This window comes from Pinus tabuliformis, chromosome 7 (assembly GCF_031772625.1).
Source record: "Pinus tabuliformis cultivar Carrire ecotype Pingquan chromosome 7, CPIR1, whole genome shotgun sequence".
Lineage (NCBI taxonomy): Eukaryota > Viridiplantae > Streptophyta > Pinopsida > Pinales > Pinaceae > Pinus > Pinus tabuliformis.
The window spans coordinates 881,774,508-881,799,042 of NC_142293.1; the positions used below are offsets into that span (position 1 = coordinate 881,774,508).

At 36.4% G+C, this 24,535-nt stretch overlaps 2 protein-coding genes and 1 pseudogene across 2 annotated transcripts; 2 read left to right on the forward strand and 1 right to left on the reverse strand.

The window, feature by feature from the left end:
* The first annotated feature begins 13,401 nt into the window (after nucleotides 1-13,401).
* Nucleotides 13,402-14,193, forward strand: LOC149250427 (disease resistance RPP13-like protein 4). Its single transcript, XM_089453645.1, has 2 exons — nucleotides 13,402-13,810; nucleotides 13,946-14,193. The coding sequence occupies exons 1-2, from the start codon at nucleotides 13,402-13,404 to the stop codon at nucleotides 14,191-14,193; spliced, it is 657 nt and encodes a 218-aa protein (XP_089309771.1).
* A 1,636-nt stretch (nucleotides 14,194-15,829) lies between these two features.
* On the forward strand, nucleotides 15,830-17,167 carry LOC149250428 (putative disease resistance protein At1g61300). Its single transcript, XM_089453646.1, has one exon. The coding sequence runs from the start codon at nucleotides 15,830-15,832 to the stop codon at nucleotides 17,165-17,167; it is 1,338 nt and encodes a 445-aa protein (XP_089309772.1).
* Nucleotides 17,168-21,196: 4,029 nt separating this feature from the next.
* On the reverse strand, nucleotides 21,197-23,494 carry LOC149250429 (ABSCISIC ACID-INSENSITIVE 5-like protein 3; annotated as a pseudogene).
* Nucleotides 23,495-24,535: the final 1,041 nt, after the last annotated feature.

Here is a 24,535-nt window from a genome sequence, read left to right on the forward strand (position 1 = left end):
ATCTAGGGGTGTGATATTGGAGGGATATCGCGCGATGAAGTTTCACGGGTGGAGTTGGAAAGTGGTTGGTAGGGCTCGGGGGTTTAATTACAATGATTTGTAATTAATTAATAAATAATGATAGGATTTTAATATAGCAATGGGTTAATTAAAATCGGGACCATGGGTTTATATGGCGGAAGGTTTTAACTATACACCAAGGTTTGGTGAGTTAAAGGGTGTCGGGGAATTATAATATGGGACTTTAGGGAATAACTTAGGATAAAGTGTTTTAGTGGGTTTTTATGGGGAAAGGGGGAAATTAATAAGGGGGGAATGTATTATTTGTAATGGGAATATGTTTCACACTAGGGAAAGGGGTTTTGGGAAGGGGGGATGATTTTTGAAGGGTAATGTCTAGGGGAATGTGTGAAAATAAAGGGATAACAGGTCAAAATGAAGGGAAAGGGTTTTTACAAGTAATGAAGGGATAATGAGGGGAGATTAATAAAGTAAGTATGTGGGGGCTAGTGAAATGAGGGGAAATTAGTAAATAAACTTTAGTGAATATCCTTTCTCTTTAAGAATTCCTCCTGCACATGAAACATAGGATTAAGCATGATGAATGTGCTTTTTGACTTAACAACCTCGTGCACCTGTAAAATTTCTTCTACCTACCCTTGATTTACCCTAGCATTTTCTCTTCATTCATTGGGTGAATTTGAGCTTGCTGACCCTTTATTTAGTTTTCATTTGAGAAGAAAAATCTCTAATTCTAACCTTATAACTTCCAATGGCTCAGATTAAACTGTTGAGCTCGTTTTTATTCTCTACCTAACTAGTGATCTACCAAGATTAAATAGTTTGGCTAGATCTTTATTCTCTATCTATCAACATGAAATTAAAAGCATGAATGAATCAAGATTAAACTATTTGACCATCATGGATTGTGGCATTTTTGACAAGCTGCACACAATATTATTTTGCAAAGTAAAGTAAAAGGTAGTGGCATTTGAATTTGCACACTTTCATGATCTATTTTCATCTATTTTTTGGGGTTCATATTTTTTACTTTTTTGATCTTTTTCTTTATTTTTGTACTTTGATTATTCTTTTAGGACATACCCTATTTACATTTTTTATTTTTAATATGGGAAAAAAATTTGCGGAAAGCAAAAGTATGTACAATATTACAAGACTTAACCATGTCCAATTCAAAATTATGAACCCCATTGCTATAGGACCCTAACAGTGGCTCCACATGGGGATGGAATTTCTTGGTGAAATGTCAAGTACTTTAAGATCAACAGCCTTTGAAGCTTTGATTGTGGTCAGCTTGTAACTGCATCCTCTATGATCTGTGTTATTCATACTTATGATGGTAGACCTTTAAAAGCTCATGGACTTCTCTTCGGGCTTAGACTTCAAAAGATTACCATCCAATACAATCTAAACTTTGCAATGTTCTATACAATGAGAAAAGTAAAATGAACTACTGTGAATACATGGATAAGTAATGCTTCAACATTCTATCATTGAATGGTCCTCCTGGTAGATCCATTCCATCTAATTGTCTCAAGAAAAATGCATTGTTACCTCTATAACCATAAATGGTATAAGAGCCTTGCCATAGGAAATTAAATTTACCATGTTTACCCTTCTCGTCTCTTCTAAAATCCCATTTAAGTACTTTGTCACCTATGTAAAAATCATTAGCTTTGGTTTTCTTATCAAAAATATCTTTGATTTTATCCTGGATCACTTGTGATTTGAAATAGACTTCTTCTCTGGTTTGCTGCAAGTGTATTGTTTGATTTATCCTCCTTTGGATATCATTTGGTTCTACTTCCAACTCTTGAATCATTTTCATCACTAGTACTCCTAAAGCGGATGGAAAAACAACATCCATGCCATATACTGGCTGATAAGGAGATGTACCAATGTACTTTTTGGTAGTTAGTATGTCTGTCCATAAGGCATTAACCAACTTTTTGTTCCAGGTCTTTACGTTGTCTTCTAGCAGTTTCTTGATGATATTAACAAGGCTTTTGTTTGAGGATTCTGCAAGTCCATTACCTTTGAGGGTAATAGGCAGTGCGATGGCCAAGGGTAATGTGATATTTGTTACAAAAGTCTACCATTTTCTTAGATTTGAAAGCAGTTGCATTATCAGTAATGAGCTTTTGAGGGCATCCAAATCTAGAAAGGATGTTGTTCTCAAGGAATGAAATGATGACAGAGACTATGGCCTGTCTAAAATGGATGCATTCTATCCATTTAGTAAAGTAATCAGTGGCTATCAAAATCCATTTATGCTGGGTTGAGGAGGATGGGTGAATTTCGCCAATGAAGTCCAAATCCCATTGTTGAAAAGGCATTTCTATGGAGATGGGTTTGAGAGGTAATGGTAAGAGTTTCCTTTTTCCTTCAAATATTTGGCACTTGTGATAGGAGGTCACATATTTCCTAACATATGCAAAAGGGTGGGCCAGTAAAAACCTTCCCTTAAAATCTTATCAGCAATTGTTTTCCATTATAGATGTCCTCCACAATCTCTTGCATGAAATTCTTGCATAACTTTGTCATCTTCATCTTTTAGTAAACAATTTAATAAAATGCCACCATTATCTTTCGAAAATAAAGCATTGTCTATGATACAATATTTCATTGATTTCATTTTCAATAATCTACTTTTAGTTCTAGATAAACCAGGAGGAGCTTGTAAATTTACTAAAACAAATATGATATCTACATACCAGGGTGAATCTATGAAAGATTCACTGACCTGTGGAGTTTCATTCTCTTCCTGATAATCTAGGGCACCAATGAAATTTATATCTAAGGCCTAACAGTTTGATTTAGCCATGAGTTTAGCTAAACCTTGGCCTTTGATAGGTTTTGTAGATTTTATTTCTATGTCATATTCCAAAATAGTGGCAATCCATTTGCCTCTCTTTCCTTTAGGCCCATTTTGTGTCAAGATGTACACTAAAAAAATTTTAATAGATAAAGAAAGTGCTTCTTTTTCCATTATGTTGTACTTTAGTGTAACATCTCTCAAAGATTTCCTGAAAAATGCAATAGGCTACTCATATCCTTGATCATTCTTTTGCAACAAGACAACTACAATAGTATGTTCTGAAGAAAAAGAAAAAATTATAAAATATTTTTTGAAATTAGGACTTATGAGGACTGGAGTTGTAGTAAGGGCTTCTTTGATTGCCTCAAAAGACTATTTAGCCTCTACTATCCGCTTAAGTGTTGAATCTTTATTTATAATGTTATTTAATTCTCTCATTAATTCTGCTCAGTTAGAAATGAATCCTCTAAGAAAAATTATTTTGCCTAAAAATGATTGTAATTCTTTAATTTTTCTAGGATGAGTGATGTTTAGGATTTTCTTTATTCTATCTGGATGTATTCTAATTCCACGTTTTGATATTATGTGTCCTAAGAGTTTTCCTTCTTCTAGACCAAAGAGTGTCTTTTTGGGATTCAAGGAAATGCCAAATTTTTTACATTTAATAAAAACTCTTCTTAAGTGATCTAGATGTTCACTATCTGATTTGGAAAGCACTGTGGTGTCATCTTGGTAAACAACTAGAAATTCATGGATTTCCTTTGCAAAAGCTATGTCCATGTCTCTTTGGAAGGTAGCCCCTACATTCATTTGTCCAAAAGGCATCTTTAAATACATGAAAGTACCCCAGGGAGTGGTAAATGCAGTCTTTTCTTGATCCTCTGGTTGAACTAAGATTTGGTTGTATCCAGAGAATCCATCAAGCAATGAAATTTTGGATGAGCCAACTACCCTCTAGAGAATATGGTCCATTTTAGGGAGAGGGTAATTATCTTTTAATGACACTTTGTTCAAGTTTCTGAAATCAACACAGAGTCTGATTTATCTTGTTTTATTTCTGTTAGTGACTAGATTAGAGACCCAATCTGAATATCTAATTGGTCCTATGATTTGTGCATCATACATCCTTTTTACTTATTTTTCAATTAATGGCATAAGAACTGGATTAATTCTCCTAATCTTCTGTTTAAAGGGTTTTTGATCTTCTTTGAGGGGTATATTATGTTGAATAATGCTGGTATCATAAGACTTAAGGTCTTCATAACTCTAGGTAAAGACATATTGAAACTCTTTGAACACACTTATGTATTTCAACTTTTCATCTGGAGGTAATTCTTTTGATATTTTGATAAGCTTGGGTTTTTCTTAGGTTCCTATGTTACATTCTTCTATGTCTGCTCTTAAAGGCTCCATTTTTGGTTTTCTAGCTACATCATTTGAATCAAACAAATCTTATAATGGGACTGATCTCTTAGGCAAAATATTATTTTTAAGGTTTAAAATCTTAGAATCATCATTGATTATTTCTTATATTTCTACTTTTTCTAAGTTATCTATTTCTAGTTTAGCGAATTTAGTGGGTTTATGTACATCTAAAGAATTTATATCTATCTCACTATTTATGATGTTCTCTACTGTACAATTAATATCTATGTTACAGTTCTGAAACTCTCCTTCAACATTCATGAAATCATAGATTTGAGAATCTTGTGAAAAAATTTGCCAATATTTCATATTATCATGTATGATAGGTCTGTGTCATACTTCAACAATGTACTGGTGGTTGGGCTGAAAAGGTAATCTACAAGTGCTAGCAAAAGTAGCTAAACTGTGAGCTTGCATGTTCTATTTCCTAGGAATAGAAACAAAATCAATTTCAAGGAGGTCCTTAATCAGATCTAGGACAATCTCTCTGTATTGGATAAGTCTAGGATTATTCACATAATATTCTCCTTTGATTTGTTTTATGATCAATTCTAAGTCTCCCATGATAGAAACTCTCTTGGCTCCAAGTTTTCATACAATTTTTAGTCCTAAGATTAAAGCCTCATACTATGCCATGTTGTTTGTGCATTTAAATTTTAATCTAAAGGCATGACCTTCAGAGTGATTATTTTCCATGTTATGAATCCAAACTCCTACACTTGCTCCTAATCTATTTACAGAGCCATCAAAATCCAAATTCCATAGAGACTCATGAAATATTTTTTCAGTATCAGGTGATCTGTATTTTTCTTCTAGAGCTCTAATTTCACTTTTGTCAGTGCCTAAATTATACAAGATAAAAGAGTCCATATCAGAATTCATGGAGTATATAGGGAAATTTTGTGGTTGTTTTGCACTACTTACCATGTATTTCATCAATGTCTCTCGGTAAATCTTTCTTTTCTGACCAAACACAAAGATGGTGCCATATGACATGTCTAACTATAGAGATCCCTGCAATTTTGCTCCCCATGAGCGAGATAACAACATTCCATACTTGGGTGGGATATCAGCAACTACTATGTCCATAACAATACTCTTTTATGGGCACTAGACTAGAGTCACACACAAATCATTAATCAAGCCAAGGTATTTGACATGGCTAGAATGAAAGGAAAACATGTCCTTATAGGGTCTGGTGATATCTAAATTTAATCTTTCCATGATTGCCTTAGGCATTAATTTATGAGATGCCCCTGAATCTAGCATAGCATTATGTACGATTTTATCATGAACATTTAATCTAATGTAGAATCTAGGAATACGCCCTTGCTGATGTGTGCCATTTACTTCTAGACCAAATAATAACTCAAGCTAATCATCATTAAGGTTCACAACATCTTCTTCTTCTCCTATGTTTAGTGTTTGAATGATTTGTGCTTTGTACGATTCATTTTTCAGTAACTCTGTCAAAGGAATTGATATTTTCAATTTGGCTATCTTAGTCTTAACATTGAATGACAATTGAGTTTTGCTTAATTGTGTGAGATCTTCTCGAGAAATTGTGGTCTGTGTAATTTTATCTTCTTTTGCAGCACTTGGCAATTCATTTTGTGTACCAGTTGTTTTGTTTTGCATTCTCTTATTTTGGAATAGTTTGACTAGTAGTTGAAGTTTGAGTTTCAGCTGAAGTTATAGCTACAATTTTTTGGCTGGAATCCTCCCGAGTTCCTCTAGGGAGAATTTGTAGCATTTTGGTCACAGGAGCTTCTATTATTTTTTTAGTTTGGATTTGGATTGATTTCATAATGGGAATTTCAGCATTCTTTTTACTTCTAAGGTTTTATTGTTTGTGAACTTCATAGATAGCAAATTTATAGCCTTGTTTGAAGTCAAAGTACTCTCCAGATTCTAATTGTAATTTTTGTAACATGTGTAATTTCTGTTCTTCCTAAGTAAGAAAAACAAAATCTTTGTTTCTAATCCCTAATAGGTTTATCTAGGTGTCATCCTCTTCTTCATGGTTTTGTGAACCTTCAGCATAATTTTCCTGGAAAGGTGGTATAACTTGTTGATCACGTATAACATTTTTTCCAATATTTAGATTTTTCCTAAAGTTGGGGTTCCTAATTGGTGGTGCTTGTTGACTTTCCCACTGCGTTTTTCTTTCCATATTTTCAAATCTATCCATTATCCTTTATAGACTTTTAGCTAAACTATCTATTTTACCATCTGAAGTGGATGGTTCCTCTTTAATGGTAACTATTTTCTCATTTCTCATCCTAGATTTCTTAGCTAATAAATTGGCTTGTACACTAACAACATTATTTTGCATTTGTTCCAATGTTTCAGCATTTCTTTCTCTCAATTAGTAAGACATATCAATGTCAAAACCATCGCGAAATTTGATTAGTTCTAGGTCTAGTGGAGGTTTAATGTTTGCAGGGATTGCATTATAGATATTGTTGATCGTAGTACAATAATCCTGAATAGATTCATTAGGAGCTCTTCTAATTTTTCATATTCAGACAATATTTGTAAATGGTTTTTCTCTCTTTCCCATCTATCAATAAACAATCTATGAAAATTAGCTAAATCAACAATATGATTAGCAGGTAAACCTTTAAACCATTTCTTGACATCCTCTGCTAGTGTTTGGGCAAATAAACTCATTTGCACATCAGACTCATCAATCTCATGTTACTCAAAGTAATCAATCATTTTATTCACATGTTGTTGGGCAGTATACTGACCAGAACCATCAAACAGAAAAATTTTACTTTGGTAGTCTTGGGGCATGGCATGCAGTTGAGCTGGTAAGACCAAAGGTGCATATCTATCTACCATGGCTAAGGTTCTAGCTTGATTAGGAGGTAGAGTAGTGGTGATTTAAGTAGGACTTGAGAAGGTTGTGGATGAACTAGGTGAGCTTGATATGTTTGGTTGAAGAGGAAGTTGAGGAATAACCTTTTTAGGGGAATGAAATGTGATGGATATTATAGGTGAGGTGGTAGTAAATGAAGCTGTATTTACAATTTTTGATGACTCTGTAGAATTTTCAGGGGTAGCAGCAGTTAAGGGAGTGAATTCAACTAATTGTTGAAGATAGGCCACATCTATATGCCTGATCAAGGTTGAGGTAAAAGCTCCTAGTTTATCAAAAGTATCCAAAACATGTAGATCTAAATCAGGATGTATAGGCACCTTTTTTGACTCAATAAATTGAATAAAATTGGGGTCTATTACAGTATCATGAATTGAATTTCCGGATTTTGTTCTAAACAAAGAAAGCTCAAATGATAGATCAAATTGAATATCCTCTAATGTTAGGCCCCTATACTACTAGTGTAACCCCTTATTGTTATTAGTACAACCCCCTTATTATATTGTTTTACCCATGTAGTCCCCATATTGTTATTATTGTGCCCCATAGAAGCCCACTATTGTTATTATTATGCACACGACCCGCCACAACGGTGCACGCTTCATTCCTCGACCACCGCAACGACAAACCGATAGGAAGTAATCCACCCACGCTTGTGACGATGCAGTAGCATGTGTTGGTTTGCGCCTCAAGTCGAGCGGCGAACCAACCTGAGCAGTTCGACATCCGATCGAGATACATCGACAACCTCCATCCGCTTCCCTCATGTTAGGCCCCTATACTACTAGTGTAATCCCTTATTATTATTAGTACAACCACCTTATTATATTGTTGTACCCATGTAGTCCCCATATTGTTATTATTGTGCCCCATAGAAGCCCACTATTATTATTATTGTGCCCTTACATTATTATTGTTTTGTCGGCTCTCATTATATTATAACCCCTTAGACTCCTATATATAGAAAGGAGGTCTTGTCATTTGTATCATCCAAGAATTGTTCATTTGTGTAATGTAAAGGAGGTTCCCCCCTCAAAGAGGCTGAATTCTAAGGTGTTGTTCTATCTTTTCTATTTTTTTGTGAGCTGGTTTCATAACATTTCGTATCAGAGCTTTGGATTCTAGGGTTTCGCTGCTCCAAATAGGTCATTGTGGCATTTTTTCTATAACTTTTTTTCTACGCCATTTCAGATGCTAAAAACAAACCCGATTTGGGTTTAAATCATTCTGAACCTTGGGTTCAAATTTCAGAGCTTTTCGTGCTATATTTGAGGAGATATGATCTGAGGAAGTTGGACTTTTTGCAGACTCCTGAATCACATTCCAAACAGCTGACCTCGGGGAAAATAGTCATAACTTTTGTTTTGAGCATTAGATTGAAATTTCGTAAGAAGTTACAGAAAGAAGATGGACTGTAGCTTCGTGTGTATATTTTTTAGATCCTATGGTCAAAACAGTGACACGTGGCACTTCATGCAAGTTTGTTCTTATGAAAAGGTATATAATGAGGTCGTCTTGGGAGATTGTGTATAACTCTTTCTTGGACAATCTAAATTCAATCAGACTAGTGGCAATTGAAAGAGGACGTAGAGGGCTACTACAGGTCACCATTTCAGAACTTAAAAATCTGAAAGTACAGAGTTATAGTTGTTTCAAGATCGAGTTTCTAAAATCAAGAAAAAATGAGATGAGGAAGTTTGATGGCAAGGATCTAGTGAATTGGATATTTCAGATGGAGAAATATTTTGGTCTACATGGTGTACCACTATTACAAAAGGTATGTATTGCACCTTCATATTTAGAACAAGATCAATTTTTATTGTATAAAGGGCTTTGTTCTCGTAAAAAAATTGTTACGTGGTCAATTTTCATAGAGGAAATTATAGCACATTATGAGAATACAAGGAGCAACACCTTCTTTAGAGCAACACCACAAAAATTGGAAGAAAAATGAGAAAAATGGCTTTGTTACAAAGTGGAAAGAAAAATTATGGCAACAAGGAATTATACCCCTCACTGCTATAAATATGGAAGTGTTGTTTCTCCTAGCCTTCCACAACCTATAAGGGTTACACCACAACAATTGGAAGAAAAAAGAGAAAAAGGGCTTTGTTACAATTGTGATAGAAAATGCACTAAAGGTCATAAGTATGCTGAGAAGGAATTATTTTACATAGAGTACGAGGAGGAGGAAGAAAAGGATCAAGAAACATCAAAATAAGAGGATATACACCAGGACACAACCCCAGATAAAGAAGAAATGAATCTGACCATATCTTGTAAAGCATTGGCAAGAATTACCACTCCTCAAACTACCAAGATAGAAGGACATATCAAGAAGAAAAATGTTCGAGAAGTGAAAGATCACATCCAGAAAGAAGAAATGAATCCAACCATATCTTGTCATTGGCCAGAATTACCACTCCTCAAACTATCAAGATAGAAGGGCATGTCAAGAAGAAAAATGTTCAAGAAGTGAAAGATCACATCGAGCAACAAGAAATGAATCCAAGCATATCTTGTAAAGCATTGGAAGAAATTACCACTCCCAAAACTCTCAAGATAGAAGGAGATATCAAGAAGAAGAAGGTTCAAACAGTGAAATATCAGGAAGAAAAGTATCAAGAAACATCAAAAGAAAAGGATACTCACCAAGAACCAACCCCAGAGAAAGAAGAAATGAATCTGACCATATCTTGTAATGCATTCGTTGGAATTACCACTTCTTAAATTGTAAAGATAAAAGGACATATCAAGGAGAAAAAGGTAATAGTGTTGATTGATTCAGGTAGTACCCATAATTTTATTAATTGTAATATAGCCAAGGACTTGAATTGCATCCTAGATCCAGCACCAAAGTGTCAAGTGACGGTTGTAAGTGTAGGAACCATAAATTGCTCTGGAAAGTAATATAATATCAAGCTATCCATGGGAGAATATGTATTGAATAGCCCAATGTTTTCCATTCCAATGGGTGGTGTTGATGTTGTACTAGGAGCCCAATGGCTACAATCCTTGGGTACAATAGCTTTTAATTTTCAAGAACGTTTTATGAAATTTTGTTTGGAAGGAAAGGAAGTTGAATTAAGGGGTATCACAGGGAAACTATGAAATATAATCAACTCTGACGGAATGATAAAGCTTCTAAAGAAAGAATAACGAGGCATAATTTCACAATTATGTTCGCTAACTGTTTGCACATCGAAATCATGTATTTCTCCATATCTCAAAAACGTCTTGGACTATAATTCTAAGGTATGTGAGACTCCGAAAGGTCTACCACATATTCGTGATCATGATCATGCTATTCATTTTATTCTAGGATGTGTTCCTCTAAACGTCAAGCCTTATAGATATCTATATGCCCAAAGGAGTGAAATTGAACATATGGTTGTAGAAATGGTAGAGGTTGGTACAATTATCCAACCAAATTTGATAAACAAAGGAAGGTATGAATGGAAGAATGGCGAAGTAGGGTGGGAACTCATTCAAAAGTCTCTGAATATCCCAGTTCCAACAATATTGCCAGAACTTGACAAGGAAGGAAAAATAATATTGGAACCTGAAGCATTTACATAACCGAGAAGTTGACACCTACGAAATCGATCAATTTCGAAGCATCTCATCAAGTGGAAGAACTTACTTGTTGAAGATTTCACATGGAAGGACAAGAATTTTATACAGAAGCATCAAGAACTACTCAACCGTTGAGGACAACACTTTTTGAAGGAGAGGGGAATGTTAGGCCCCTATACTACTAGTGTAACCCCTTATTGTTATTAGTACAACCCTATTATTATATTGTTGTACCCATGTAGTCCCCATATTGTTATTATTGTGCCCCATAGAAGCCCACTATTGTTATTATTGTGCCCTTACATTATTATTGTTATGTTGGCTCTCATTTTATTATGACCACTTAGACTCCTATATATAGAAAGGAGGTCTTGTAATTTGTATCATCCAAGAATTGTTCATTTGTGTAATGTAAAGGAGGTTTCCCCCTCGAAGAGGCTGAATTCTAAGGCATTGATCTATCTTTTCTATCTTTTTGTGAGCTGGTTTCATAACATCTAAACTTGATAACTCCTAAGGGAGTGAATTTGCTTTAATTAACTAACTACTACTTCCTTGAGTTTCTACCTTTTTTATTTTTCTTAAAATTTTGTCAGGGTCATCAACTATTGTAGCAGGGTTTGGATTTGGATTTGCCTTGGTATAGTGTGTTCTTTTGCGAGCTAGAACTTTAATTTTTTAATTGTTTAATGAAACTTTTTTAACAACTCTAAAATGATCTTAAGATGCAAAACATTGAGATTTAAGATTTCTTTAAAGTTTTATTAAACTAAGGATCGTTCCCCAGTATGGTCGCCAATAGGTTATCACTCTAAAAATTTTCTAGAGTTGTTGTGAAATAAATAGTAGAGGTAACCACAAACCTACTTTTGAGATCAGGATCTAGCCTTTCTAATGCTCAGAGGGGGCCCTATCTTTATGATTTAACTTTATTTAGTTAATTGATTTTAGGCTATTTATTTAGGCTTTGGTTGGGTTTTGATTTTGAGTCGGTGGTGGAATCAATGACTTAGATGGATAGAGGGATGTCTCTTACCATTGTGCTATGGGGTCAAGTGTCAAGAAAATAGGACTAGATCAAGTTCTAAAAATAGTGTTTGCAGGGCAAGGTACCTTAGTGAATTCAGATCTGTTTTTGCTAGATGATGAAGTGGCTTTCAATCGGGGTCAAGGATCAATTAAGGGTTCCTCATATTGGATAATGAGGGAAATGGTAGGGGTCAATCGAAGCCAAGGAGAAATGAAGGATTCCCTACTTTCGATATCATAAGAAAACGTTAAAACTAGCATTTGCACCACATGTTGCAAAGAAAACGTCGTAAGGCAATGATGAGAAACAATAGCATAGAAGAAAGAAGTCAAAAGTTTATGCAATTTTGTTTCTTTATTGATGTTTTTTTTATCATATGTTATGTTTCAGGGAGATTCCAACGGGGATATCTTCAAAGTGAAGGATTTATGAAATTTTTTGAAATTTTTTTGCCCGGATTCCGACCACTTTTGGCGGTCCAGGAAATTCCTCCGCCTCGATAAACGCCTCCAGAAATATCACGGGCGGCTCTGCTAGCTCGTGCTCATTCGGAAACAACCTTTGATTCTGGCAGTCACTTAAAGCGCCTTTTGACTATTTCACTTACTCTACAAATCTAGTCAACAACTTTAAAACTTTTGACTATTTAATTGACTTTCGAAATTTAATCAACCCTGGCATGTTGGATCTACATAAACTCAAGGGTTTGAGGCAATTGGAGATAATTGAATGTCCTAGAGTAAGTTTGTTTCTAACAGAATTTGGTCACAAAGGAGCATTTCCTCTTCTGGAAACATTTTCTCTTGCTTGGCTACCTACATTAAAGGAGTTGCCTGTAATAGAGAAAGGTGCAATGGCTTCACTTAAAATATTTAATATAATGGCACGTACAACATTAAATATATTACCAGAGAGTTATATGGATCTGAAGACACTTCAGAAAGTAAGAATTTTTGGTTGTCCAATAAGAAATATAGGAACTAGAGAGAACACTAATGTAGAAGTGATGGCAATGTCTATGGTAGACATGGAAGAAATTACAAAGAGATATTCCCAATTGTGAGATAAAAGGGAAAGTTGGTTGTATGGTGAATTTTGGTGCAATGAGCTCTTCTTCTTCAAGTACTTCCCATGGCCCTGTTGTTCCAACAGGCTCTGCAAAGATGAAATTGAACGAGGAGCCCCTTATAGTGGGACAGGATAAAGCATTTTCGATTCTCGAAAAGTTGGTGTTGTTGACAAGGGTGGATCCGAAAAAACTCTTCTTTTGAAGACGCTCTTCAATAGCCAAAAGGTACGAAGTAATTCTAAGGATGGTTGATTACTTTGGCTCACTGTTTCCCAAAGTCCCTCTTTTACAAGTCTTAGAAATGCACTACGTACCCAAATAGCCACACACAAAATGTAAATATGGGCGAAAATATGAACGAAGAAGAGGTAAAGCGATGGTTGAATTAGACAGTGCACCAGAGCACCGGGTTTATTATGTTCTTAGATGATGTATGGGGATGCAATGCTGCAGAATTGTTAGAGGAATTAGGTGTAATGTGCCCTGTAAGGAACCACTCCACCTCCAAAGTCATTGTCAGTTCCAGGGTTCGCGCTGCACTCTTAAAAACAGGTGTCGCATATAAATACATAATAACAATGGAGGACTTGTCGGAAGATGAGAGTTGGAAGTTGTTTGCTTGTCACACTTTTCCATATAATAATGGAAATCTGCCAGCAAACATAGAAGAGGGAAAAGCCAAGCTTGTGTGTAAAAGGTGCAGAGGGCTTCCCCTCACTATCAAAGTGGTTGGCAGGGAAATGGCCGGCAGTACTCATCCACAACAGTGGGAATGGGCTGTCCAAAGGCTGCCAAACGTGGACAATGTGTACAATTGTGTTAGGTTGAGTTATGATGCACTCGGCTATGAGGATGCTGACCTGCAATTGTGTTATTTATATGGAAATCTGCCAGCAAACATAGAAGAGGGAAAAGCCAAGCTTGTGTGTAAAAGGTGCAGAGGGCTTCCCCTCGCTATCAAAGTGGTTGGCAGGGCAATGGCTTGGAGTACTCATCCACAACAGTGAGAATGGGTTGTCCAAAGGCTGCCAAACGTGGACAGTGTGTACAATTCTGTTAGGTTGAGTTATGATGCACTCGGCTATGAGGATGCTGACCTACAATTGTGTTTTTTATGTGTAGCTGCAAACATCTTGGAAGACGCAGTCGTTCATGTCCAGTGGGCGATTCAGGTATGGATAGGGGAAGGCTTACTTCCCAAGAAGACATTGGAACATGAGCATCGACCCGCTTATGATCCATTCGAGCTGGGAAGATATTATCTCAACATTTTAGCAGATCGTTGTTTGATCGAGCCAATGATGAGAGACTTTGATGGGCAAGTACTCTGTTTCATGGTCCATGACTCCCTGCGTGATATGGCAATCTGAATCGCAGAGGAGGAAGAAAATTTCTACTGCCATGTGGGTAATGGTTTGACAGTTGTGAATGCAAATGAGTGTTTGGGCCGCATTCGGCTTTTGTTGAGCGAGAACAGATTGACTTCTTTCCCCTAATCACATCGTCTACACAAATATGCTCATTGCTTCTCTGTGGAAATCCATATTTAACAAAGATCCCAACAAGGGTGATCAGGAGTATGATCTCCCTTAAGGCGTTCTCTTTAAGTGGGACGTCATTGAAATCATTGCCAAAGAGTATTAGGTGTTTGGAGCAGCTAATATATTTGGGTTTAAGACACATGCCCATCAATACGTTACCTGCATCTTTTACCAGTCTTGTAAATTTGGAGATCCTTGATCTTTCCTATTCTTCCATCCAAGAATTACCGTCCGCCATCCATATGTTGTGATCTTCAAGGAAATTAATCTTGGAGGGATGTAGAGATCTGCAATTTCTACCTCCCTGTATCTCAGGGCTTACCTCTTTGGAGCATTTGGAAACTTATGGTTGCAAGGATTTTTTGGAAGAAAGATAAGGGTACCAGATGGAAAAAAAATAGCTTCTATCAACAAATTGGCAAGTTTAACACAACTTAAAACATTACAACTACAAAATAATGAGGAAATTATTAGTGATGGCACACTGGGAAAGATGACTCAAATGAAATCCCTCACATTGTCACTCATAAAGCTCGAAATTCTACCCAACGATATAAGAAACATGTCAAAATTGAGAAGACTGGTATTATTAGAATACTTTCACTTAGTTAAAATGGATTATAATTTTTATGACTTCCAATATTTAGGCTATCTTAAATTTGCTGGTTGTCATCTCTTGGAAGAACTTCCACATCTACATAAACTCAAGGGTTTGAGGCAATTGGAGATCATTAGATGTCTTAGAATAAGTTTGTTTCCAACAAAATTTGGTCGCAAAGGAGCATTTCCTCTTCTGGAAACATTTTCTCTTGCTTGGCTACCTACATTAAAGGAATTGCCTGTAATAGAGAAAGGTGCAATGGCTTCACTTAAAATATTTACTATAATGGCATGTACTATATTAAATATATTACCAGAGAGTTATATGGATCTGAAGACACTTCAGAAAGTAAGAATTTTTGGTTGTCCAAAAAGAAATATAGGAACTAGAGAGAACACTAATGTAGAAGTGATGGCAATGTCTATGGTAGACATGGCAGAAATTACAAAGAGATATTCCCAATTGTGGGATAAAAGGGAAAGTTGGTTGTATGGTGAATTTTGGTGCAGTGACCTCTTCTTCTTCAAGTACTTCCCATGGCCCTGTTGTTCCAACAGGCTTTGCAAAGATGAAATTCTTCTTCAAGTACTTCCCATGGCCCTATTGTTCCAACAGGCTCTGCAAAGATGAAATTGATCGAAGAGCCCCTTATAGTGGGACAGGATAAAGCATTTTCGATTCTCGAAAAGTTCCGGAAAAACTCTTCTTTTGGAGACGCTCTGCAATAGCCAAAAGGTACGCAGTAATTCTAAGGATGGTTTATTACTTTGGCTCACTCTTTCCCAAAGTCCCTCTTTTAAAAGTCTTAGAAATGCACTCCGTACCCAAATAGCCACACAAAAAAAGGTAAGTTTGGGCGAAAATATGAACAAAAAAGAGGTAAAGCAATGGTTGAATCAAAGAGTTCACCAGAGCACCGGGCTTATTCTGTTCTTAGATGATGTATGGGGATGGAATGCTGCAGAATTGTTAGAGGAATTAGTTGTACTGTGCCCTGTAAGGAACCACTCCACCTCCAAAGTCATTTTCAGTTCCAGGGATCGCGTTGCACTCTTAAAAACAGGTGTCGCAGATAAATACACAATAACAATGGAGGATTTGTCGGAAGATGAGAGTTGGATGTTGTTTGCTTGTCACACTTTTCCATATAATAATGGAAATCTTCCAGCAAACATAGAAGAGGGAAAAGCCAAGCTTGTGTGTAAAAGGTGCAGAGGGCTTCCCCTCGCTATCAAAGTGGTTGGCAGGGCAATGGCCAGAAGTACTCATCCAGAACAGTGGGAATGGGTTGTCCAAAGGCTGCCAAACATGGACACTGTATACAATTGTGTTAGGTTTAGTTATGATGCACTCGGCTATGAAGATGCTGACCTGCAATTGTGCTTTTTATATGGAAATCTGCCAGCAAACATAGAAGGGGGAAAAGCCAAGCTTGTGTGTAAAAGGTGCAGAGGGCTTCCCCTCGCTATCAAAGTGGTTGGCAGGGAAATAGCCAGGAGTACTCATCCACAACAGTGGGAATGGGCTGTCCAAAGGCTGCCAAACGTGGACAATGTGTACAATTATGTTAGGTTGAGTTATGATGCACTCGGCTATGAGGATGTTGACCTACAATTGTGCTTTTTATGTGTAGTTGCAAACATCTTGGAAGACGCAATCGTTCATGTCCAGTTGGCGATTCAGGTATGGATAGGGGAAGGATTACTTGCCAAGAAGACGTTGGAACATGAGCATCGACCCGCTTATGATCCATTCAAGCTGGGAAGATATTATCTCAACATTTTAGCAGATCGTTGTTTGATCGAGCCAATGATGAGATACTTTGATGGGCAAGTACTTTGTTTCAGGGTGCATGACTCCCTGCGTGATATGGCAATCCAAATCGCAGAGGAGGAAGAAAATTTCTACTGCCGTGTGGGTAAGGGTTTGACAGCTGTGAATGAAAATGAGTGTTTGGGCCACATTCGGCTTAATCACATCGTCTACACAAATATGCTCATTGCTTCTCAGTGGAAATCCATATTTAACAAAGATCCCAACAAGGGTGTCAGGAGTATGATATCCCTTAAGGCGTTCTCTTTAAGTGGAACGTCATTGAAATCATTGCCAAAGAGTTTTGGGTGTTTGGAGCAGCTAATATATTTGGGTTTTAGACACATACCCATCAATAGGTTTTACCTGCATCTTTTACCAGTCTTGTAAATCTGGAGATCCTTGATCTTTCCTATTCTTCCATCCAAGAATTACCGTCCACCATCCATATGCTGAGATCTTTAAGGAAATTAAGTTTGGAGGGATGTAGAGATCTGCAATTTCTACCTCCCAGTATCTCAGGGCTTACCTCTTTGGAGCATTTGGAAACTTACGGTTGCAAGGTTCTTTGGAAGAAAGATAAGGATACCAGATGGAAAAAAAACATCTTCTATCAACAATTTGGCAAGTTTAACACAACTTAAAACATTACAACTACAAAATAATGGGGAAATTATTAGTGAGGGCACACTAGGAAAGATGACTCAAATGAACTCCCTCACATTGAAGCTGGAAATTCTACCCAACGATATAAGAAACATGTCAAAATTGAGAAGACTGGTATTTTTAGAATACTTTCACTTGGTTAAAATGGATTATAATTTTTATGACTTTCAATATTTGGGCTATCTTAAATTTGCTGGTTGTCATTTCTTGGAAGAACTTCCACATCTACATAAACTCAAGGGTTTGAGGCAATTGGAGATCATTGAATGTCCTAGAGTAAGTAAGTTTCCAACAGAATTTGGTCACAAAGGAGCATTTCCTCTTCTGGAAACATTTTCTCTTGCTTGGCTACCTACATTAAAGGAGTTGCCTGTAATAGAGAAAGGTGCAATGGCTTCACTTAAAATATTTACTATAATGGCATGTACAACATTAAATATATTACCAGAGAGTTATATGGATCTGAAGACACTTCAGAAAGTAAGAATTTTTGGTTGTCCAATAAGAAATATTGGAACTAGAGAGAACACTAATGTAGAAGTGATGGCAATGTCTATGGTAGACATGGAAGAAATTACAAAGAGGTATTCCCAACGTGGGATAAAAGGGAAAGTTGGTTGTATGGTGAATTTTGGTGCAATGAGCTCTTCTTATTCAGAAAGCTTAATACCATTATATGATTTATGATTTATGTTTTGGCCATTATCTTTATTTATTATCAAATTTTAGACAAAAATGTTTGACATTATAGAAATGAGCTTGATAAATAGTTCATAATTCTTTATAATTCTTTAGATTTTTATGACAATTTCAATTTTTTTTTTATCTCAAAATTAAAAAAAACAATTTCAATTTCTTAATCTCTAACTTAAAAAAAAAAAAAGAAAACGGAAATTCACTTGTACATGGCTATGAAAAAGGATGAGAAATAGCGGAGAAAAAGAGTGAATCTAGGGAAAAAGAAAAAAAACAGAGCGGTCCATCTCAACAGCTTTTAAAATGACACTCCCTTGCAAGAAATAAATGTTTATTTGCAATGTCATAATGTATTAATCTTGTTGTAGAAAACTATTCAATTGAATGACCAACCTCAAGGCCTTGGCCCAGTGAAATGGTATTCACGTCTCCATAGAGTAGAGCAGCTTCACATAGTTTTATCTCTTTGTGTGACTCTTTCAGATGCCCCCACTTTGGTTGCCTTATATTGCCTATAAGGATTACAGAGTACCACGATTATATAGAGGTATATATTTTATTTGTTTTTAATTTGGAGAATGATTTTTATAGATTATTTTTAGCTAAGATACAAGGCTGTGAGGGGCACATCTACAGTAAAAGTCACTCAGAATTTACACTCAGCATCATCTAACTTAATAGAAGACCAATCACTTTACTACTTGGGCTAGACCACAATCCGGTAGGCACAGAGTACAACAAATTAAGAAAATATGGAACAGAGTACCAAAATTTCCAAATTTGGACTCACAATGGTTCCTAGCTTTTCTCATTATGAAAGGATAATTGAACCAGACTAAATTTTCAGTGCTATACAATCATGGTGCATATAATCTCCCTCCTTACTCCCGCCCCAATAAAACAACACTCACACAGTTTCAGTGCAGACATCCAAGCCTTTTTAAGTGAAAGCTTATGCAAGAATCTCTCATCAAATTTACAATACTTTGGATGACTATGTGAATTTGAAATCTGCTATACTTCAGATTGTAGCAGAGGCTTCTCAGAGAAAACTATACCGTCCACACCCAATTGGATGCATCAACGAAAAACACATTCACTAATGTCCTCATAGATGAAATCACACATTCCTGTGGACGTTGCTGAGAAAGGAAACACATACAACAGAATTCTTTGTAGAATATATTGTTGCCTGCATATTCAATATAAGTTTGATTCCTACAGTTAGTGATTAGTTTCCATCTCAACAACTTTTAAAACGACACTCCCTTGCAAAAAATAAACGTTTATTTGCAATGTAATAATATAACAAATATTTAGATTTCAGCCACTTTCCTGAATATAATTGATTGGCAACTTGTGATAAGGAATCACCAACTTACTAATAACTACATGTGAATTATGTCATTGGAACTTACTTTTGAATGTAGGGAGATGCTAGTCATTACTTGAAGAAGAAGTAGTGTCCATGTGATGAAAAATATGTTCAGGACGCATGATGCTTTTGGAGCATACCAAATGTACATCAGTATGATTCCAGCCAGGGAAGCAGCATAGGCCATTGTTGACATTGTAATCACTAGGATCCGACTCTATGAAATTAAATTTTCTTTGTTCATCAGTTTTATGCCATATACGAAAACTGGGCGATAAAATAAATGTCATGATAAGGAGAAAATGGATCTCAATTAAAGAACAAAAAACTCTTAGATTAATACCTTTTAAACAGGGGAGGTGGAAATTTGAATATGTTTTTGGATGCATTATAATCGATGTTTCCATGAGTTATAAAATTCAGATTTAGTACATTGGCATGTCAATTCAATATATAGAGTTGTGTTGAGCTGTGGAACAGATAAGGCAAGTTCTATATTTTTAAGTTGGGATTTCAAGTAACAAAGTAAACGCCCATCTTTTGCATTACTCAAATTTTCTTCACTTTCTTCACTTACTAAGGATGCTTCTCGTATTCGTCGATATGGTCATGAGGCAAATATGTGTGTATATCTGTAGATAGACAGAGCTTTATTTTTCTAATCCTACTTAAATGTTATTGATTCTGTTATCTCCTGATTTTTGAAAAGATCCAAGAAAGCAAACTCTAAACCAAATCTACATATTGGAACTAAATGATAAATGGCCATATGAATCTCAATTTAGGTATTAATAGCCATATGCCTTATCTGCATCTCGACTATTTCTATGTTTTTGAATTTCCTTATAGGTTATTTTACCCATTAACATAATTAATACCAGTTCGTCATCCAATAATTTTCCTTTTCTTTCCACTTTGTAAAAGGAATTTTTTGTCCAACATAGGGATGGCTTCAGCTGGATGAAACTGATGGGAAAAAAATCTCCCAAACAAATTTTGGATTCAAACTTCAATTTTTTAACATATCCATCTTCCTTGAAGTTAAAAGAAAAAAAACCGTGAACATGAGGGGAAAGAGTTGTACCATCGTTCAACATTTGTATCCAATACCCAATATAATAATTCCCTCAGGTGATGAAATTGATCACAATGAAAAGTTGTATGATGAGAAATATCCTACCAAAAAAAAGAGAAATTTTGGCCCTGGTTAGTATTCCTTAACAAGCAATTAATTTTAGCCTATAAGATAGAAAACATAATATCCATTTAGTGATTGATCAAACTATATCACCCAAATGTAACCAATGTAATCTTGAATTTACCATGGACAAATAGCATAGCATATACATATTCTCTTTTGGAAGACAAAGGTTATCTAGTCGTAGTATTTAGGTTAAAATTGCAAAAGACATTTTGATGACGTAGGTGATTGCTGTACGGGGGATTTGTTAGATATCATTGAACTAGTGAAACATTGCGTGAAAATATCACCAACCCCCACCCCTGGATTTGTCATCAACAGTTTTCTACAAATCAGCAAATGTAAAATTGATTCTCCAGAAGTTAATTTATCCAAGCAGATTGTTTGTGTACTTAAAAGGCACATTGTATCCAAAAAAAAAACGTGAAATGTAAAATTGATTCTCCAGAAGTTAATTTATCCAAGCAGATTGTTTGCGTACTTAAAAGGCACATTGTATCCAAAAAACGTGAAAGAAGAGAAGCATACCCGGCACCAAATCTAGCAACTTCACCTGCATCAATAGTTACAAAGACGTTAGTTTATGATACGCATTTTATGAAGTCCATGTTTGGGCAATTTTGATGTCTAATTGCAATTTGCCACAAAGTCATGAAACCTATCTAATTTAAGCAGAAACAGAGTAAAAATTGGTAATTTGAACCAGATTTGGTATTGAAATAGATTGCTGAGAATCATTTTAAGTAAACTCACCATAGAATTGAATAAAAGCAGATGGAATAAAAAAGGGGATCACCATCAGAGCAATCCACATAATGCTCTTCAAGGGCCACCATCCTGAATGCCACGAGTCACGACATTCATGCAACTTCGTAGTTCCAACTGTTGTAAGAAACATAGCGAAATAAAATATCTGAGGTGATGTTAAGGTAAACAAGTCAGACTCCAGAGGCCTATCGCTATGGTCCAATACTGTTGGGGGAAATAACGTGCTTGACATCGCACGAAGTGCCCGAGACGCATGTGCCACTTATAGTCAAATGGCATCGATACACGGATATGATTTTATGTAAGTTATGTTGCCGTGGTCATGCATTTGAAAATTTCCAAGGCCACTTGCATGTTAAAGCCCCCATAAATAATCTGGTTTGTAACCAATGGGTGGTTAGTTCTGCGTGAAAATTCAGACCTTGATACTGATCTGGATTTACCTTCTGTGAAAGACATGATGCCACTTCAAACATAAAAAGGTCATGACAAGAAATTAGAATCCGGTATCCAACGTGTTTAAAAGCCAAACAACTTGTAAGGCATATAAATTTTGAAATTGGTTACAAAGCAGCCCAGGCTTACTCGAAGCACACCTTCTGTACCCAACCAGTCATGACCTCCTTGACAGCCTTTCAAATCTGTAAAAACGAAGATCTCAAATTTATATATATATAACGAAGAAAACGGCATACAATGTAAATTAGGTTCATTTTCCAAAGCCAAATGTAATTACATGTACATCAAAAGAATAATAATCTAAATGGATGCAGATAAGTTAAAGAGCTATTTGAAAAATTCACGATTTTATGCGTAATTAATACTACCCGCCATCATAACACATCCCACTAGGTTGAGGGAGTGAACATCGCTTTTTCTAAATGCAATGACAGAATATTCTATATAACATTGTCACTCTCTCCATCGAGCACTATCTTGTCTTGCACACTTCCAAAAAGTCTTGTTTTCTCATACACATTTCCCGCACACCAGAACAAAATGCTTTCCGTCATGCGTTTTAATGGAAAGCGAATAATGGAGAGTCCTGACATGTTGGTGCGTAGTAGAGCGTAGGGGAACCTAATAAGGCATATTACTGTTCACCTTTGATGTAAAGTAGAGGAGTATGAATGGAGTTTAATTCAGGTTCTAAGAAACGCCTGTTTGATGCCACCATTCTAGCTCCTGAGATCTATGGTTGGAACAAAAATGAAGTTACAGCTAACCCAAAAATAACGTAGTAATAGAATCCCAACACAGACGCAGGAGCTTTCTTGGTAGTCCTGGACTAATTGCTACTGATAATATTTTACTGTCAAATACCCTAACCTAAGTTGATAAGAAGTGAATCTGAGACAAATAATCAAAATGTTATCTAGGTTCAGAAAGATCGAATCCCATACCTGCGTCCTTGCTCTTGAACGAGCAGCAGATTCTTGATTTTTGATCATACACTTCTGGTGCCGCTCCACGGTGTGATCTGTTATAGACTCACAACCTCGTTTCTTCCAGACAGGGTGTTCAGAGCCCGACGATGCGGCTACGACAGGGATATCAATATTACTGTTCGCCTGAGCCGATAATTCCGCAAATTGTTGGTGTTGGTGTTGAAATTGCAGCCATTCAGGTTGCTGCAGGTTTTGACCTGCAAGAACAGAATCCATTGCAAATATGGTCAAGCTGCCGTTGTTGCCCCGGTTCAGGCCATCCTCCTCCTCTTCTTCCTCTTCATCTTCCCGCTGTCCAAGGCCCGTCTGTGCAAGAAAATTCTCCATCGCCGCGGCCTGAGTAGTCTGAAAATTAGGCCTGTGAATGTCTCTCCAGACTTGATCAAGACTTCCCTGGCTGCAACGCTCACCTGGCGCTGCATGGCACAAGGTGGGGAGCTGAGAAGGCCGTCCTCCATGTTACTATTTCCTGCACTGCCATCGCCGTGAAGCTTCTCTACCCGCCTTTCCAGGGGTTGCAAGAACCTGAATTCAGAAGGAGCGAGCACTACCTGGGACCCCATATGGCTGATTCACGAGGTACCGGTTTCGGTTTCATTACCGCCCAGGGGAGGTCATGGCATGTGTAAGCGACGTGGAAATAAGGAATGGTGGCCACGGGCTCTGCAGGATACAGAGCAGAAGGAGCGTCCATGTAACTGTATCGATCTTCGTCAAAGTTAGTAACAACATGGAGGTATGTATAGTTGCTGGTTAATCTGACGGTAGAAGATGCTTCTATCGTCTAACATAGATAATCGATGGTCCATAATCGTCCACGGTAGCAGCTGGGGGTGTTGATTCTAGAGGGAATGCCTTACGACGTAATGATTAACTGTGTAAGACAGAGTGTACTTAAACAAATTTTGTAATAAATTTCTAGTTATTTCATTCAATTTAGATAACATGGAAGTTTTTGAAACACTTAAGAAAAATAACAATTCGGCAATGTCAAGAAATCCACCACCTATACTTCGAATTAGGAAGTATTTATAAAAAAACTTTATTATAAAATATCCCAAACTATTTTGGGAATTAATCTAGGAAAAAGAAATATCTTCATGCAAGAAGATAGAGATAGATATTCAACTACTGTAATTTGTCCCTGTTTGTTTGGATCTATTGTCTTATACTTTGATCTTTTGCTATTTTTTCTCCTTTGTTGTTGGTATTCCACTCTGATTGCTCTTTTACTTTGTCTTTTAACTAATACTCTTTCATCTGATACCCTTTTATCTAGCTGATCTGTTACTTTTCTTTCACTACTCTGTTTTTACTTTTACTTTGCAATTTCACAGTAAATCATTTAATTTTTCCCAAGTCTTTGTGTCTAGTAATTTAATATATACCAACATTTTGTAGACTTCATGTGCTTCTATGTACCTTGCAAAGGTGGGCTTGTTCACAAAAAGGTGTTTTACCTGATGTTGGAGGTAAAATAGGCTCTCAAATGTATGGTACAAAACCTTTCCTGTAGGCATCCCTTTCATAGAAGAATTATTGGCTTGATCTCTTGCCACTTCTCTGATTTTCTTGTTATAGTCTTCCTGTGGCATTAATCTGTC

What these genes read in the sequence shown, in the direction of transcription:
- LOC149250427 (XM_089453645.1), top strand. Translation starts at nt 13,402, where the DNA reads ATGGAGGACTTGTCGGAAGATGAGAGTTGGAAGTTGTTTGCTTGTCAC. An exon ending in TGGCAGGGCAATGGCTTGGA is followed by an intron (nt 13,811 to 13,945) that starts GTACTCATCCAC and finishes TTTTATGTGTAG; the next exon opens with CTGCAAACATCTTGGAAGAC.
- LOC149250428 (XM_089453646.1), top strand. Translation starts at nt 15,830, where the DNA reads ATGAACAAAAAAGAGGTAAAGCAATGGTTGAATCAAAGAGTTCACCAG.